Source organism: Heterodontus francisci, chromosome 10, assembly GCF_036365525.1.
Source record: "Heterodontus francisci isolate sHetFra1 chromosome 10, sHetFra1.hap1, whole genome shotgun sequence".
NCBI classification, from domain to species: domain Eukaryota; kingdom Metazoa; phylum Chordata; class Chondrichthyes; order Heterodontiformes; family Heterodontidae; genus Heterodontus; species Heterodontus francisci.
In genome coordinates, this window is record NC_090380.1 from 16,434,389 (window position 1) to 16,454,118 (window position 19,730).

A 19,730-nucleotide genomic window follows, 5' to 3' on the forward strand; every position below is an offset into this window, starting at 1 on the left:
GCTTTTGTGGAAGAGAATTCCTGGGTTTAATGCCCCTAAAACTCAAAAGAAAATCTAGCTCTTATTGTTTCTCTTTGAAGTGGTATGCAAGTAGCAACATTCCACAGACTGATCCATTACTTCCCATCCTCTGATTGCTGTGCTCATTTGAATCTCTTGAATTCAGGATTTAATTTAAAAGTGTAATATTTTTAATCTAAATCTGCCAAGATCCTTTCTGTGTAAAAATGGTCAAACATTCTAAAAGGTGACAGAGACCGACATCCTTGCAGTTGTCATTGACCAGAAACTTAACTGGACTAGCCATATAAATACTGGGCTACAAGAGCATAAGAAATAGAAGCAGGAGTAGGCCCCAGACCTCAACTCTTTCATGCCAGCTCCTCATAGCCTTCAACTCCCTGATATTTCAAAACTCTATCTACCTCCTCTTTAAATACTTTCAGTGATCTAGCCTCCACAACTCTCTGGGGTAGAGAATTCCAGATATTCACTACCCTCTGAGAAGAAATTCCTTTGCATCTCCGTTTTAAATGCGTGTCCCCTTATTCTGTAACTATGTCCCCTAGTTTGAGATTCCCCCACTAGTAAAAACATCATCCCAACGTCTACCTTGTCAAGCCCCCTCAGAATCTTGTATGTTTCAATACAATCACCCCTCATTCTTCTAAACTCTAATGAATAAAGGCCTAACCTGTTTAGCCGTTCTTGATGAATCAACCCCTTCATCCTAGGAATCAGCCTAGTGAATCTCTTTTGAACTGCCTGCAATGCCAGTATATCCTTTCTTAAATACGGGGACCAAAACTGTACACAGTACTCCAGGTGCGGCCTCGCCAACACCCTGTACAGTTGGAACGACATTTCCCGATTTTTAAACTCCAATCCCCTAGAAATAAAGGCCAAAATTCCATTTGCCTTCTTAATTACTTGCTGCACCTAAATGCTAACTTTTTGTGTTTCATGCACAAGAACACCCAGATCCCTCTGTGCTGCACTTTTTTGAAGTCTCTCTCCATTTAAATAATAGTCTGCCTTTTGATTCTTCCTACCAAAGTGCATGACCTCACACTTTCCTACATTAAACTTCATCTGCCAAGTTTTTGCCCACTCACTCAACCTATCTATATCCCCTGGCAGATTCCTTATGTCCTCATCACAACATGCCCTCCCACCTATTTTTGTATCCTCAGCAAATTTGGATATATTACACTCTGTTCCCCCTCCAAGTCATTAATATTCTTCTTTTTCTTTTGGGCCTCCTTATCTCGAGAGACAATGGATATGCGCCTGGAGGTGGTCAGTGGTTTGTGAAGCAGCGCCTGGAGTGGCTATAAAGGCCAATTCTGGAGTGACAGTCATTAATATAGATAGTAAATAATTGAGGTCCTAGGACTGATTCTTGTGGCACTCCACTAGTTACGAATTTCCAACCTGAAAAAGACCCATTAATCCCAACTCTCACTTCTATGAGTTAACCAATCCTCAATCCATGTTAATACATTACCCCCAATACCGTGAGCTCCTATCTTGTGCAATAATCTTTTATGTGGCACCTTCGAATGCCTTCTGGAAATCCAAATACACTGCATCTACCAGTTCCCCTTTATCGACTCTGCTTGTTATATCCTCAAAGAACTCTAGCAAATTTGTCAAACATGATTTCCCTTTCACAAAACCATGTTGACTTTGTTGGATAGCGTTAAGCTTTTCTAAATGTCCTGCTATTTCTTCCTTAATAATGGACTCTAGCATTTTCCCAATGATCGATGTTAGGCCGACTGACCTATAGTTTCCTGCTTTTCGTCTCCCTCCCTTCTTGAACATGGGCATCACATTAGCGATTTTCCAATCCGCTGGGACCCACCCGGAATCCAGTGAGTTCTGGAATATTTCGACCAATGCCTCCACTATCTCTGCAGCCACCTCCTTTAAAACTCTTGGATGTAGGCCATCAGGTCCTGGCGACTTGTCTGCCTTTAGTCCCATTAGTTTGTCAAATACTTTGTCCCTCGATAAGAGACTGTTACAAGATCTTTCCTCCCATTAGCTTCTTGCTTATCTAATATCCGTGGGATGTTTATAGTGTCCTCCACCGTGAAGACCGATGCAAAATATTGGTTTAAATTATCTGCCATTTCCGTGTTCCCCGTTTTCAATTCTCCAATCGTATCTTCCAAGGGTCCCATGCTCACTTCAGCTACTCTCTTTTTATATACTGTAAAAGCTTTTGCTGTTTTTATATTTCTTGCCAATTTACTTTAATCAATTTTCTCCCTCTTTATTAGCTTTTTAGTCATCCGCTGCTGGTTACTAAAAGAATTCCTAATCCGCTGGCCGACCACTAGTTTTCACCATTTTGTATGCCTTAGTTTTTGATTGGATACTCTCCTTGACTGCCTTTGTTAACCATGGGTGGTTCATCCTTCTCATCAAATCCTTTTTGACCTGGATAAATTTTTGCTGAGCATTCTGAAATGTCTGCTTAAATGTCTGCCATTGCTCATCCACTGACCTTCCCCTTAGTCTATTTTCCCAGCCCGCTTTAGACAACTCTTTCTTCATATCTCCGTAATTGCCCTTGTTTAAGTTGAGGACACTGGTTTGAGACCCGAGTTACTCGCCCTCAAACTGAATCTGAAATTCTACCTTGTTGTGATCGCTACCCGCTAGAGGATCCTTAACTACGATATCTCTTACTAATCCTACCTCATTACACATTACTGGATCTAAAATAGCCTGTTCCTGGGTAGGTTCGGCAACGTATTGCTTTAAGTAACAATCCCTGATGCCCTCTACAAATTCGTCTTCCATTTTACCTCTGCCAATCTGATTGTCCAGTCAATATGCAAATTAAATCTGCCAATCTGATTGTCCAGTCAATATGCAAATTAAATCTGCCAATCTGATTGTCCAGTCAATATGCAGATTAAATCACCCATGACAATTGTAGTGCCCTTCTTACACTCCTCCATTATTTGCAGATTTATATTTTGTCCTACAGTGAGGCAACTCTTCGGGGGCCTATAGATGACTCCCACCCATGACTTCTTCCCCTTGCTATTCCTTATTTCTACCCAAACTGATTCCACATCACGATATATTGCACCTATATCACTACTCACCACCACGCTGATACCTTTCTTTATTAACAAAGCTACCCCACCTCCTTTTCCTTTTCGCCTATTTTTCAGGAACGTTGAATACCCTTGAATATTGAGTTCCCAGTCTTGGTCAAGCTGCAACCACGTCTCTGTAATAGCTATCAAGTCATGCTCGTTAATTTCTATTTGTGCTGTCAACTCATCTATCTTGTTACAAATGCTGCGAGCTTTCAGATAAAGAGCCTTAAGCTTTGACTTTTTACCATTATTATTCATTCTGTTTCTAATTTCTGCTGCACTATTCTTATATTTTCTTCCTCTTCCTGTCATGCTTTGATTACCATTCTCCTCTTCATGACCCTGCACCTCTGCTCTCTCGTTTCTTTTTGAATTTTTAAACTTCCCTTCAATGAACCCTCCCCCCCACTAATTGGTTTAAAGTCCTATCTACAACCCTAGTTGTACGATTCACCAGGACACTGGTCCCAGCATGGTTCAAATGAAACCTGTTCCAACGGAACAGCTCTCTCCTTACCTAGTACTGGTATCAGTGCCCCATGAATCAGAACCCATTTCTCCCACACCAATCTTTGAGCCACGCGTTTACCTCTCTAATCTTATTTATCCTATGCCAATTTGCACGTGGCTCAGGTAGTAATCCAGAGGTTATTACCTTTGTGGTTCTGCTTTTTAATTTATCCCCGAGCTGCTCGTAGTCCCTCAGCAGAACCTCTTTCCTAGTCCTACCTTTGTCGTTGGTACCTACGTGGACTGCGACAACTGGACCCTTCCCCTCCCACTTCAAGTTTCTTTCCAGCCTAGAAGAGATGCCCTTAACCTTGGCACTAGGTAGGCAACACAGCCTTCAGGACTCCCTGTCTTTGCTGCAGAGAACAGTATCTATTCCCCTAACTATGCTATCCCCTATTATTACTACTACATTTCTCTTTTCTCCCGCCACTTGAATGGCACTCTGAACCATGGTGCTGTGGTCAGTTTGGTCATCCTCCATGCAGCCTGTGCCCTTATCCACACCAGGAGCAAGAACCTCGTACCTATTGGATAAGGGCACTGTCTGAGGCTCCTCCAAAGATAAATTCTGGATCCCCATACCTGCCTCACTCGCAGTCACCCTCCTGTCCCTGACCACCATCCAAATTTGATGTAATTAATCTAAGGGTGTGACTGTCTCCTGAAACAGTGTCCAGGTAACTCTCGCCTCCCTGATGTGTCGCAGTGTCCGCAGCTTGGACTCCAGCTCATCAACTCTGAGCTGAAAGTCCTCGAGCAGCCAACATTTGCTGCAGATGTGACCACCGTGGATCGCACTGGCGTCCACCAGCTCCCACACACTACAGCTGCAACACATTGCCTGCGCAGCCATCTCTATTCTATTTAATTTATTAATTTGGATGTTTGCTATGTCTGATTTAAATTAAATTGAAAGTACCTGTTTAAACAATCAATTGTAATTAATACTTCTAATCCTCTGTGTTTATACTCTTATAACACTTCCTGTTACACACACATATGTAGTATATAATATATATATATATATTATGGTAAATTATAAAATCTGCTTTAGTTTTTATAATAATGAATCGATCAAGTTTTATTTTATATTTGATTAACTTAGATTAAGTTAAAAGCTTACTGGTATGCTCACCCCGGCCAGCTTTCTGTTTGCACGCGCTCTCTGTTGATTGTGATGTCACTTTTTGATGTGATTTGCCTCCGAACATCTCCTCCCCCGCTGCTTCTCTTCGAATCTCTGAGGTTCTGGCATGCTTTTTAAATGCTCTCCTACCCTGATGCTTCTCTCCCAGAGCAGGACAGAGGTTGGAAATTCTGTGGCAAGTAACTCACCTCTTGACTTTCCAAAACTTGTCCAACATTTACAAAGCAAGAGTCAGGAGTGTGATGGAATGCTCTCCACTTACCTGGATGAGTGCAGCACTGACAACACTTCTGCAGATCGACTCCATCCAAGGCAAAGCAGTCTACTTGATTGACATCCCATCCACCACCTTAAACATCACTCCCTCTACCACTAGCGAATAGTGGCAGCAGTGTGTACCATCTACAAGATGCACTGCAAGCCTCCTTCAACAGCAACTTCCAACTGCAACATCTAGAAGGACAAGCGCAGCAGGTGCATGGGAACACCGCCACCTGCACGTTCCCTTCCTGTCTTGGAACTATATTGCTGTTCCTTCACGGTCGCTGGATCAAAATCTTGGAACTCTCTTCCTAACCACACTGTGGTGTATCTATACCATATGGACTGCAGCGGTTCAAGAAGGCAGCTCACCACCACCTTCTTGAGGGCAGTTAGGGATGAGCAATAAATGATGGCTTTGCCAGTGATGCTCACATCCCAAGAACAAATTTTAAAAATGATTGAGACTGTACTCTTAGGCACCCTCTGATTTGTCAAGGCATATAGAATAAAATCATAGAATGGTTAGAGCACAGAAAGAGGCCATTCAGCCTATCATCATAAGATCATAAGAACTAGGAGCAGGAGTAGGCCGTCCGGCCCCTCGAGCCTGCAACCGCCATTCAATAAGATCATGGCTGCCCATGCCGCCAAGAGTACTTTAGCTAGTCCCAGTCCCCGGCCCTTTCCCTGTAGCCCTGCAAATCTTTCATTCAGGTGCTTATCCAATTCCCCATTGAAAGTCATGAATGAATCTGCTTCTACCATACACTCAGGCAGTGAATTACAGAGGGTAACCTGTCACTTCATAAAACAGGTTTTCCTCATGTAAGCTTTCATTGTTTTGCCAATCACTTTAAATCCATGAATTCTGGTTCTCGACCCTTCTGCCAATGGGAACCATTTTTCTCTAGCTACTCTGTCTAGACCCCTGATAATTTTGAACACCTCAATAAAATCTCCTCTCAACCTTCTCTAAGAAGAACAACCCCAACTTCTCCAATCTATTCACCTAACTGAAGTCCCTCATTCCTGGAACCATTCTCATAAATCTTTTCTGCACCCTCACTAAAGTCTTCACATCTTTCCTAAAATGCCATACCCAGAATTGGACACAATACTCCAGTTCAGACTGAACCATTGTTTTATAAAGGTTCATCATAACTTGCCTGCCTTTGTACTCCATACCTCTATTTATAAAGCTCAGTATCCCATATGCCTTTTTAACCACTTCCCCAACCTTCTGTGCCACCTCTCTGTTCCTGTACCCCCTTTAGAATTGTACCCTTAATTTTATGTTACCTCTCCTTGTTCTTCCTACGAACATGTATCACCTCACATTTCTCTGTTAAATTGCATCTGTCAAGTGTCTCCCCATTTAACCAACCTGTCTGTTTTCCTTGAAGTCTATCACATTCCTCCTACAGTTCATCATACTTCTAAGTTTTTTGTGTCATCTGCAAATTTTTAAATTATGCCCTGTATACCCAATACTAAGTTTTAATAATCAAGGAAGCAGTGGTCCTAATACTGGCCCCTGGGGAACCATCCAGTCTGAAAAACAACTGTTCACCACTACTGTTTCTTGTCACTCCATCAACTTCGTATCCGTGCTGCCACTATCCCCTTGGTTCCATGAGCTTCAGCTTTGCTCCAAGCCTATTATGTGAAACTTCAGCAAATGCTTTTTGACAGTCTGTGCATACTCTATCAACCACATTATCTTTACCAACCATTTCTGCTACTTGAACTGGAGTAGTCATATAAATACTGTGGCTACAAGAGCAGGTCTGAGGCTGGGAATCCTGCGGCGAGTAATTCACTTCCTGACTCCCCAAAGCCTGTCTTCCATCTACAAGGCACAAGTCAGGAGTGTGACGGAATACTCTCCACTTGCCTGGATGGGTGTAGCTCCAACACTCAAGAAGCTCGACACCATCCAGGACAAAGCAGCCCGCGTGATTGGCACCCCATCTACAAACATTCACTCCCTCCACCATCAACGCACAGTGGCAGCAGTGTGTACCATTTACAAGATGCACTGCAGCAATGCACCGAGGCTCCTTAGTCAGCATCTTCCAAACCCACGACCTCTACCAACTAGAATGACAAGGACAGCAATGCATGGGAACACCACCACCTGCAAGTTCCCCTCCAAGTCACACACCATCCTGACTTGGAACTATATCGCCGTTCCTTCATGCCGCTGGGCCAAAATTCTGGAACTCCCGTCCTAACAGCACTGTGGGTGTACCTACCTCACATGGACAGCAGCGGTTCAAGGCAGAAGCTCACCACCACCTTCTCCAGGAAAATTAGGGATGGGCAATAAATGCTGGCCTAGCCAACGACACCCACATCCCATGAATGAATAAAAAAAATGAGGTGCCTCCGAACTCTTGCCATTCCATTTTATATGCAATGTACATTTGCATTACATAGAAAAAGCATTTTTGTTGTATACAGCCTGACGGGTATTGCATGGGTTAGATTAGATTAGATTAGAGATACAGCACTGAAACAGGCCCTTCGGCCCACCGAGTCTGTGCCGACCATCAACCACCCATTTATACTAATCCTACACTAATCCCATATTCCTACCGAACATCCCCACCTGTCCCTATATTTCCCTACCACCTACCTATACTAGTGACAATTTATAATGGCCAATTTACCTATCACCCTGCAAGTCTTTTGGCTTGTGGGAGGAAACCGGAGCACCCGGAGAAAACCCACGCAGACACAGGGAGAACTTGCAAACTCCACACAGGCAGTACCCAGAATCGAGCCCGGGTCCCTGGAGCTGTGAGGCTGCAGTGCTAACCACTGCGCCACTGTGCTCAGTATACTATGGCAGGAGGATCTTATACAGTGGCCTTCCCCCATTGAGCCTTTGCAGTGGCTGCCTCAAGCTTTAACATTACGAGGTAGCTGAGTCTGGATCTGATGAGAGAGTTGTTAGGTTAAAGGCGGGTGTATGCGGTCCCCTTAGGGTGCCGTCTGACCTCCCTGTGATCCCCTGTCCTGTTTGATCTTCTCTGTTTCTAGCAAACGTGAAGAGAGAGAGAAGTGCTGAATCTCACACCCATTACTTTGAGTTCAGTTAGAGCCAAAAAATTAATGGAATAATAGTAATTCCTGCGAGTTTAGAATTGGAGCTAAGTATGCACAGCATAACACGAAGGGTTTTGAGTACAGGTGCAGCAACCCCTTCAGTTACATGATTGGACATTTACATGAGCTTCTGGCGTGTTCTGCATGAACATCAACACTGGACAAACAGGTGTGGAAAGAAATGGAAGATATATATTTACATAGCGCCTTTCATGACCTCAGAACGTCCCAAAGCACATTACAGTCAAGAAGTACTTTTGAAGTGTAGTCAGTGTTGTAATGTAGGAAGTGCAGCAGCCAATTTGTGAATTTGCTGAGTCCGAAAGTTGTGGTTTCAAATCCAACTGTTGAGACTTGAGCACAAAAATCGATGCTGACGTTCCAGTGCAGTACTGAGGAAGTGGTTCACTGTCAGATGTGCCCTCTTTCGAATGAAATGTTAAATCACGGCCCTGTCTGCTCACTCGGGTAGATGGCATTATTTTCAAAGAAAATCGGGGAAGTTGTCCCCAGTGTTCTGGTCAATATTTACCCCTAAATCAGCATCACCTAAAATGATTATAAGGCCATTATCACATTGCTGTTTGTGGGAGCTGCTGTGCTTAAATTGAGTACCATGTTTCCTACATGACAACAGTGATTGCACTTCAAAATGCACTTCATTGGCTGTAAAGCAATTTGGGATGTCTTGAGGTCATAAAAGGTGCCATAGAAATGTAAGCCTTTCGTTTAAGTTGTGTTTTAAAGCTAAATCTTTTAAAAAGTAATATTTGAAAATAAATACAAGGGTCCTCTTACACAAGCAATGTGCTTTCTTACCTGCTAGAATTTTAGAATTATTTTTCATCAAATAGTATGTATAGAAGCTCGTACACTTAGTGTCTGATCACTCTCACAGTGCATGCCACAATGCCTCACAAACAATGAATTAGTGCTTGATGTGAAGTCACTGTTCTGCCGGCAAACAGTGAGCATTGTTTCATTGGGACTGCAGATTTATCCTGATTTTGCTTTCTCGGCATACTTATTTTAGCACGATAAGGTGATGAGATTATTTATTTCCTTTTTATTTCACAGCCATGTAATGAATGAGCTGATTGAAACTGAGCGAGCCTATGTAGAAGAACTGCTTTGTGTGCTGGAGGTAAGTCATTTTGTGATGAGCATTGCTATACTTTGTCTCATTTGGTTTGTTCTAACTGAACAGTGACAGTCGCAATAAAGCAATAAGCCTGCTTTATTATCCGTCTTATTATGTGTCATCAATAACAACAGTTTGCATTTATATAGCACATTTAACATTGTAAAAAATTCCAAGCTACTTTATAGGAGCCATTATGAAAAAAAAAGTTGGCAACAAGCCACATAAGTGGATATTAGGCCAGTTGGGCAAAAGATTGGTTAAAGAGGTAGGTTTTAAGGAGCATCTTTGGGAAAAAAAAGGAGAGAGTAGAAAGGTGGAGAGTTTTCGGAAGGGAATTCCAGAACTTAGGACCTAGGCAGCTGAAGGCACAACTGTGAATGATGATAGAACGATGAAAATAGTGGATGCGCAAGAGGCCAGAATTGGAGGGGCTCAGCAAGTCGTGGTAAATGGTTGTTTTACAGACAGGAGGATGGTAGACAGTGCTGTTTGCCAAGGGTCAGTGCTTTTTAACGTATGTAAATGACTTGGATATTGGAATAGAGTAAAAATATAAAAAATTGCCAATTATATCAAATTTTGAGGTTTGGCATACAGTGAGGATGATACAAATCAACTACAACAGGACATAGACAGGCTAACAGAATGGGTTGACATGTGGCAGATGGATTTGATACAGAGAAGTGTGAGATGATGCATTTTGGTAGTAGGAATAGGGAGAGGCAATATAAACTTAATGGCACAGTTCTAAAGAGTGTGCAGGGACACAGATGTGGGAGTTCATGTACACAGATCTTTGAAACTGGTAGGACATATTGAGAGAGCAATAGGGGTATTGAGTATAAAAGCAGGGAAGCTATGCTAAACCTTTATAAAGCTCTGTTCAGGGCACAACTAGGGTATTGTATCCAGTTCTGGTCAGCATACTTTGGAGTAGATGTGAGGTCCTTGAGAAAGTGGTTGAATAGGCATGCATTATCCTGGCCTTTATAAATAGAGGCATAGAGCACAAAATCAAGGACAAAGTAAATGGAGAGAAACTGCTCCCGTTGGCAGAAGGTTTGAGAACCAGAGGCACTGATTTAAGGTAGTTTGCAAAAGAACCAACAGTGACATGAAGAAAAACCATGTTGCACTGTGAGTGTTAGGATTGGGAACGCACTGCCTGAGTGTGTGGAGGAGACGGATTCATTCATGGTTTTCAAAAGGGAATTGGATAAGCACCTGAAGAGGAAACAGTTTTCACGGCTAGAGGGAAAGAACAGGGATGTGGGGCTACCTGAGTTGCTCTTGGAGAGTCGCACGGACACGATGGGCCGAGTGGTGGCCTCCTGTGCTGTAAATATTCTATGATTCTATGATAGTGCAAGGCAAAAGGGCATGGTAATGGGACAAGTAAAGAAACAAAAGATGGGTCTAGGGCAGGGTTGTCCAACCTTTTTGCGTTGGGGGGGGCCACATTACAAATTTTGGCTTAAATGGGGGGGCCGGTGAGACCATTTCGGAAAGATAAAGGCATTAAAATTTATCTTACTATTAATCAAAACAGCAACAAATGTACATTTTTTGTTAAGCTTTAAATGAGAGGACTAATTTATTGACTTACTTTCTTGATCACTTTCTCTCTATCCCCCTCTCTCTCTCTCTCTCTCTGCCCCCTGTTACAACCCAGGTGGGAGTAAAGCACTGTCAATTCAGTCCCACTACTCCACAGGTTACAGCATATTATTAAAATTTCCCACCTAACAGAAATTAGCCAAATTAAACACTTTATTAACCCCCAGAATAAAACGCACCAAACCAGGTATCTTTAAACAACAACAAATCAACTATTTATTAATAAACTAAATCTTAAACAATATTGACATAAATCTATGACTAAAAAGACTTTCTAACTTCTTATTCCTCCTAACCCTCATGCACACACACATACATTCAAAAACCCACGGTTAACTGGTTTTAAAAATGATGTTTTAAGTTAGAGCTGTTTCTTAGGAATAAATAAATAACTGGGTTGTAAGTCCTGGTGGGTTACATTCCTGGTGGGGTGAGGTGTCCCAGAATCGAATAGTCAAATGCCATTTGAAATCTCCAGTCGAATTTGGTAAAAAGTCTGTAATGGATAGGCGTTCAAGGCTGTTCAGCTACAGCAGGCTTCACATAGATCTTTCAACAAGGAGTATAGCAACAGGACTATTTGTATTTTGAATTAGCAGTCTAACAGTAGAAACTTTACTGAGAATTCCAGAACTCCCAGAAACACAAAAGTTAACAGAAAGCCACTCCTGAGACAGAGACTTCTTAGAAACTGGAAGTAAAAAGGAATTTGCTACCTCCAACAATGCAAAGGTTCCTTTCCACAGGTATTTTCCTCTTTGGCCAATAGGCTGTGTTTCGCCTAATGCAGATTTTCTGCTGAGAGAGACAAATCTTTCCTTCAGGGAGAGAGCACCCTTCGCTGGTCTGCCAGATCAAACTGGTTCTAGCCAGTTCTTACACACAGTCAAACTGATACAATACAGCGTGTGACCTCATTCTCTCCTGCTGTTGCCCAGGAACAGGCTCGCACACACTGTTCCCAGAGAAAATAAAATCTTCTCTCAGCCTTGAAGGCACACAGACCCCACCTCCCAGTTTTTAAAAACAGAGAAAAATACACTCCCATGACTCCCTTCCCTTCTCCCTCTTTCCCCTCCCTCACCCTTTCCCCTCCCCCCTCAGCTGTGAAACTGACTTGCGATGTTTTTAAAAAGACCGCTCTGCAAAAAGAAGGCAATGGGAAATTTCTCATCTTTAGTTACGGTGAGGATGAGGAATGGCCTTGGGTACAGTTTACACCCGTGGGCTGGATGGAAAACTTTGGCGGGCCAGCTCCTGGCTCGCGGGCCATATGTTGGACAACCCTGGTCTCAAGGATGTGCAAATAGGAATAGCAGAATCATTACTAACAGCTGTTTAGAAAAAAAATGTGAGTAGTGGTTTTGATCTGAAATTGTTGAATTCTGGGTTGAGTTCAGAAGGTTGTAAAGTGCCTAATCAAAATGTGACATGCTGTTCCTTGAGCTTACATTGAGCTTTATTGAAATAGTAGAGACCAACAATATGTCAAGGTGGGAGTGAAGCTGAGATTTAAAATGACAGGCGACTGGAAGTTCAGGGTTATACTTGCAGACTAAATGGAGGTGTTCTGTAAAGTGGTCACCCAATCTCCGTTTGGTCTTCCTAACGTAGAGCAGATTGCATTGTGAGCAGCAAATACTGTATACCACATTGAAAAAAGTACAAGTAAATCACTGTTTTACCTGAAAGAAATGTTTGGGGCCCTGAGCAGTGGAAAGGGAAGAGGTAAAAGGGCAGGTCTTGCATCTCCTGCACTTGCATTTGAAGGAGAGAGAGTGTTTGGTGTGATTGAGGAGTGGACTGGGATATCTTGGACGGAATGGCCCCTTTGGAATGCTGAAAGAAAGGAAGATCTGTTTGGTGAGATCATGCTGGAGGTGGTAGAAATGGCAGAGGTTGATCCATTGAATGTGGAGGCTGGTGATGTGGAAGGTGAGGACAATCGGATCTCAATCATTATTCTGGGTGGGGGAAGGGGTAAGAGCAGAATGGAAGGAACACAGTCTAGGGCCTTGTCAACCATGCTTAAGGATAAAGGAATTACAGGTCTGGAAGATGATATCAGAACAAATGCTACAGAGACGGAGAAACTGGAGAATGGAAGAGTCCTTAAAGGAAGCAGGGTGTGAGGAAATGTTGTCAAGGTAGATGTAGTTTGAGGGAAAAGGTTAACATTTCATGGAGCTAAAGAAAGAACAATTTCCTGAGTTTCATTATTGTTGAGGTTCGATTTATTTTCATTCTGAGAGATTTCTTCTCCCTGTGGGTGGCAGAGATGAATTTACTTATGAAGTGTGTCTGTGAGTAATTGATTCATTTTTGATTGTTGGAGGAAAATGAAAGCTTTCTCTGCCGCCTTTGCAGATGATGGGGCGCTTCATTATTGTTGCCTGTTTCAGGAACAATAAGGAGAGATGTGTAGTTCAGTGGTTTATTTAATAATGAAAGTGTCGAGTGAAGTTGGCACTCATAACTGGCATGTACCAAGGTTTGCTACAACTCTGTGCTTTCAAAAAATCACAGAACTCATTCTACAGTCAGTGTATACGATTATATCAGAAAGTCTTTGTTTTTTGAACGCTGGCCTCTTGTAAAATAGTTCACAGAATGTTAGAATGTTATGACCTCAGTAGAGACCATTAACTTTAAAACAAAAGATATGAACTCCGCAGACCAATTGAAGGATTACATTGACAAGATTTCATGTTTTAAGACTTTTACAATAACCGCTAAACTAAAAATCAACATTAACTAAACAGTATGGTAGCTAATAAACTAAATTAAAGAGAAAGGTATTTCCCATTAACTTATTAACACACTTGAAAACCCCACACCACATTTATACATTGCACAGTGTTCTCAGCAAAAAAGATTTCCTGCAGTTAAAAGTCCCAAACTCCTCTCAGTCACAATGGGTTGGATCTCCCAGTGTCCTTAACAAAGCCAATATCCTCTTTGTTCAATTATTCTGAGCACACTCGACTGGCCTTCTGTTAATAAGGCAATCTCTGGTGAACTTGTTGATCTTTTTTCCTCCACAAACCTCGAGCTTTTGAACTGGATTCAAATCTTAGAAGTCTTCCACTGGATCAGTTTTCTGAGAGCAGTTGTTTTCTCCCCCTCACTTCTAAGGCTGCCGCTACTGGTCTTCATATCTTCCTTTCTTCCTTACAGTCTGTCCAACTTAGGAAAGCCTGTTGACTTTATCCAGAGCAAATGTCACTAGGCATTTGCCTTTTATCATATTCAGAATCCATAGTCTGGCCATAGTGAAATCACCTGGGCCTTTCTTTGTTTCCAGGTGTTGGCAATTGCAACTCCAATTTGCAGTTTAGAGCCCCAGTTCCCTGTTTACGATCAGAGAACGAAACCCATTGTCTTTCAGGCATTACAGCCTTGCACCCTGCTTTCAAAAGGGTCTTTGATCCGGGTTCCTTATGTTCATAGTAATCAAGACCCCTGGCTTGAATCCGGGCAGACTTGGTGTGAGGTCACATGTCTTCTCTGAATCCTTTTTATACTGTATTATAGATTACAGTTTTAAAACATAATACTACAAAGTCCCGCGTTCATAATGCAGACAAAAGCAGCAGCTATATAGAGAGTAAAATCCCATTCTCATGGCTTAGCAAACACCTTAATTGCAATGTGGCTTGTGCAAAAAATTCTCGCCGGTAAATATAGGATGTAGTGTATCTTTCGAATCACTTCCTATTCAAGTTAAACTTGCCTGTAATCCTGGTCCCAAGGAAGGCTAAAGTAAATCCCCAGTATCCCCGACATAACTTTCACACCAGTGCCAAAGTGGAACTGTGTCAGTAGCCTGAGGAGATTCTACTTGTCAGTGGTCCTTGGCATGATGTCTCTTCCACTGGTCAGTGCCAGAACTGGTTTGGTTTTAATCCCACTGTTTCTTAAACTCCAGGGGTATGCTGCCGAGATGGAAAACCCCTTGATGATTCCGTTCATCCCAGTGGTTCTGCAGAAGAAGAAAGATGTGCTGTTCGGAAACATGCCTGAAATCTATGACTTCCATAGCAGGTATAAACGTTATATCACAGAATTGTTACAGCGCAGAAGGAGGCCATTCGGCCCATCACCTCTGCACTAACTGAGTGTTGCTTTGAAATGGATGAACTTCTGGGATTTGTGGGGTCAGTGGGAGGGCATCTCATTTGCATTAAACTGGGTGAGCATCCAAACACCCAGTGGGTGCATCTCCAGTGCCTACCTGCTCATTTAGCCAGAAGATTTGGTGCCCCCAACTCCATTCGGCACCCCTGATGGCCAGTCCATCGTTCTTCAGAGATCTAGGTCACTCCCCTTGCTTGGACCTCTTCCCAGTGGGCCCACTTGCACCCAACTGGAGGCAGGTGTATCTAGTCTCTCTCAGACTATCAACCAGCAGTAACACTTGCATGATGTCATCCACAACACAGCGATAGCGCACTTGCCTCTGAGTTAGAAGGTTGTGGGCTCAAGCTCCACTCCAGAACCTGAGCACAAAATCTAAACTGATACTGCTCATGCAGTACTGAGGAAGTGCTGACTAGTGGAGGTGCCATCTTTCAGATGAGGCATTAAACGAATGGCCTGTCTACCCTCTGGGTTTGAAAGGTCTCAGGGCACGAATTAAAGAGATGGGAAGTTCTCAGCAGTGTCCTGGCCAATATTTATCCTTCAAACTCCATCACTAAAACAAACTGGTCATTCACGTCATTGCTGTTTATGGCAGTTTGCTGTATGCAAACTGGCTGCTATGGTTCCTACATTGCAACAATGACTGCACTTCAGAAATATTTTATTGGCTGCAAAGTGCTTTAGTATATCTTCCATGAAAGGCACTATACAAATATACATCTTTCTTTCTGAGCTGGGGAAATGGAGAAATTTCAATGTAGAGTCCCAGCCCTGGCTCCTTCTCCTTTGATATCAGCTGCCTTGTAAGTAGTGGACATCGATGTACTGATCTGACGAGGTTGACCAGGAGCATCCAGAATCAGTGGGTGCTCCACATCACCCTGCATTCAATTCAAGGGCCCTTATTTTCAGAGAATTGGAAAAGCCAACCTGAGAAGGTGCATTTTCTTCTTTCTATTTAGGATATTCCTGAGGGACCTGGAAAATTACTTAGACTGTCCGGAGTTGGTGGGACGATGTTTCCTGGAGCGGGTATGTAAAGTTAGTTTGAGTAATGCTGTATTGCATCAATGTTCAGTGCACTGTCACTGCCAGGCACAGGACTGCTCCCAGATGGCTAGAAGCTGCTATTGTAGAGCACAACTTCAACCATGGATACTATTGATTGATCTCTCAATTTTGAAACATTACTCTAAACTACAAGTGCATCTGCAGGGACATTGGGCCCATTTCCATTCCTACTCTCCCATTCCCACTGTATCCATGTCTATGTTACCTTTAGACTTGACTATTCTTTCACACTCCTGACTGGTCTCCCGCATTCTACCCTTCATAAACTTGAGGTCATCCCAAACACTGCTGCCCATGTCCTAACTCTCACTAAATGACATTCACCCATCACCCCTACACTACTTCCAGTTAAACAATGCCTTGATTTTAAAATTCTCATCCCTGTTTTCAAATCTGTCCGTGGCCTGGCCCCTCACCATCTCTGTAACCTCCTTGAGCCCTACAACCCTCTGAAATATCTGCACTGCTCTAGTTCTAACCTCTTGAGTATACCCAATGGTGGCTGTGCCTTCAGTTGCCTGGGCTCTAGCTCTGGGATTCCCACTCTAAACCTATCCAGCTCTCTACCTTTTTTTCTTTCTGTAAGAAACTTCTTAAAACCTCCTTCTTTGAGCATGTTTTTGGTCATCTGCCCCAATATCTTTAGCCTTATGTGGCTCGGTATCATATTTTATTTTATAATTCCTCTGCAAAGCACCTTAGGATGTTTTATTATGTTAAAGGTGCTACATAAATACAAGTTGTGTGTACCCCTCTGCAGGGTGACACTCTCTGTGGGATGAAAGTTCAGCCACTACAATAATGTTCACCTGCTGTCCAAAAACGGAATCCAGAAGGCCTCCAGGATCAAAGATATACGGAGGAGGAAAGGCTTGTCCCTCTTTGGGTACTCCACGGCCTTGCAATTTGCCTTTTTCAATGTTTCTAATCCTGGATCGGAGACAAAGAGGCAGGTGCAAGGCTTGATTGTCTTTCCCAGTAGGCAATCATCAAGGAAAATGAAGCGGGAAGCTTCTTAGTGTCCCTTATCTATGATTTCATGCTTGTGCCACTGTAGGCTGAAGCACTAAGCTTGCCAGACCCTCTCCACAGGGGACAGCCTAAAAATCCTAGGGCTCTGCCCCTCTTACTCTTCTGAGGCTCATGGCCCAAGGTTTGTTCTGGCCACAGCTTACTCAGACTCTACTACTTTCTCCGTAGCACCAAGTAAAGGCCACTGTCTCCGGTTGAAGCAGACTGTCCACAATCTAGGTATATCCATGTCGCATATCCTAACCATCACAAAGACTGCCTACTTCCACCTCAGTAACATTACTCACCTCCACCCCTACCTCAGGTCATGTGCTGCTGCAACCCTCAACCATGCTTTTGTCATTTCCAGACTCGACTATTCCGATGCTGTCCTGGCTGGTCTTGCATCTTCTAGCCTCCATAAATTTCAGCTCATCCAAAGCTTGCTGCCCGCATCCTAACTCTCGCCACATCCTGCTCATCCATCGTCCCTGTGCTCCCTGATCTACATTGGCTCCTAATAACCCAGCGCCTTCAATTTATAATTCTCATCCTCCCATTCAAATTCCTCCATGGCCTCAGCCCTCTCCATCTCTGTAACCTCTCCCAGCTGCACAACCTTCCAAAAACTTTGTGTTCCCCCAATTCTGGCCTCTTGTGCATCCACCACTCCTGTTGCCCCATCATTGGTGGCCAGGTCTTCAGTCATTTAGGCCTCATGTTCTGGAATTCCCTCCCTAAACCTTTCCACTTCTCTCTCACTCGCTCTCCTCCTTTCAAACCCTTCTCAAAACCTGCCTCTTTGACTAAGCTTTTGGTCACCAGCCTTAATATCACCTTCTTTAGCTCAGTGTCAATCATTGTCTGATTATGCACTTATCAAGTATCTTGGGATGATTTTCTGTACCAAAAACTATAGGACAACAACAACGTGCATTCATAAAGTCCTTTATAGCCAATGAAATAATTCTGAAGTGTTGTTACTGCTGTAATGTAGGAAATGCATGATCCTACAAACAGCAATAAGATAAATCACCAGATAACCTCTCTCAATATTGGTTGAGGGATAAGCGTTGGCCAGGATACTAAGCTGTAGGCCCCAAATGAATTCTGTATAAACTGTGGATTATTGCTGGTCCCAGCAGAGACCTGTAAAACATTTGCAGTCAAATTAGTTTCTTTATATCAACAACATTTCCTTAAATACAGGATTTCTAGTTATTCTTTCACCAAAGACTTTAACATAATCAAAACGGTTCGATTCCGGGTACTGCCTGTGTGGAGTTTGCAAGTTCTCCCTGTGTCTGCGTGGGTTTTCTCCGGGTGCTCCGGTTTCCTCCCACAAGCCAAAAGACTTGCAGGTTGATAGGTAAATTGGCCATTATAAATTGTCACTAGTATAGGTAGGTGGTAGGGAAATATAGGGACAGGTGGGGATGTTTGGTAGGAATATGGGATTAGTGTAGGATTAGTATAAATGGATGGTTGATGTTCGGCACAGACTTGGTGGGCCGAAGGGCCTGTTTCAGTGCTGTATCTCTAATCTAATCTAATCTAATCTCACTCTAGAAGGAGCTACATAAAGCTGTCCATGTGCAAAAACATGCCTAGGAATATAAATATGAATTTTGTTAAGAATCTGTCCTTGTGACTTGTTTATAATCATAGAATATGAAAGTCTAATTGGGAACTGTTTTCTCCTGAGTTGAAAAGGCAGTTTTACATCTAATGGGCTCAATATTATTCAAGGAATAAACGCTCGATTTCCTTGAAATCTGCCTGTTATAATTTTCCACATCTATCATTGAAGAAAACAGCTTCCTAACTACCAATCTTGTTCCGTGACAAAGTCCTTGTTTAGGATTCAAGTTTTGTAGTAACATTATAATTGCTCCTTCCTTGACTCCAAGTTTGTGCATGGTATGCCCATTGGAGTTAAACTGTGCAGAAACTCTGAAAGGTATAGACTGTTATCATTTTCTTCATGTATAGAATTACTGTTGATGTATTCTTTTAATTCATCTGACTGCTTTTTTAAAACATTTTTATTCAAATCTAGTAAATCCTCGTTTTTAGCACAAATAATAGCTTTCGAATAATGAGTTGTATCAAATGATTGTCCCTGCCATTTTGCCACACTTGATCAATTCCATCATCTCAGCCATCCCCATCCCATGGCATTCCCATCCCATTCCTTCCATCCCTCCTATGCCATCTCCAATTCACTCTTGCCATCCCCATCCTTCCCATCAATCGCATTCTAGCCCTCATGGAAACAATCCCTCCAGGAAGGGTAACTTTGTTGTTGGGCTGCCCTTTTCTTCCGCTGTTTTAACTCTCACCAACCGCCACCACCACCAGCTGTTGGCAGCTGCACGTGCATCATGCACTTCTGTCCTCCGTGTGTTCCGCATGCATCAGGCACCGCCCACCAAATAAGCCCACCAGCAGTTGAGCTCCCTAACCTGACCAACCTAAACCACCAGGACAGACAAAAGCTGAGTAATATTATCGATTGTGCAGTAAATGGAATATACATGTTTGCATTCTGGATTACTAATACATAGTGTTTAGAAGTTAAAAGTCT

The 19,730-nt window shown here is 42.8% G+C and overlaps 1 protein-coding gene across 6 annotated transcripts in view; it reads left to right on the forward strand.

Annotated features, from left to right (window-relative positions):
* The window catches only part of mcf2la (mcf.2 cell line derived transforming sequence-like a), a 418,987-nt gene that overhangs the window by 230,665 nt on the left and 168,592 nt on the right, over positions 1-19,730 (forward strand). For all 6 annotated transcript variants that reach the window (XM_068040155.1, XM_068040156.1, XM_068040153.1 and 3 more), the window contains 3 exons: positions 9,235-9,301; positions 14,847-14,962; positions 16,024-16,093. In XM_068040155.1, coding sequence (XP_067896256.1) covers positions 9,235-9,301; positions 14,847-14,962; positions 16,024-16,093 — 253 coding nt within the window. The remainder of the gene's footprint in view (positions 1-9,234; positions 9,302-14,846; positions 14,963-16,023; positions 16,094-19,730) is intronic.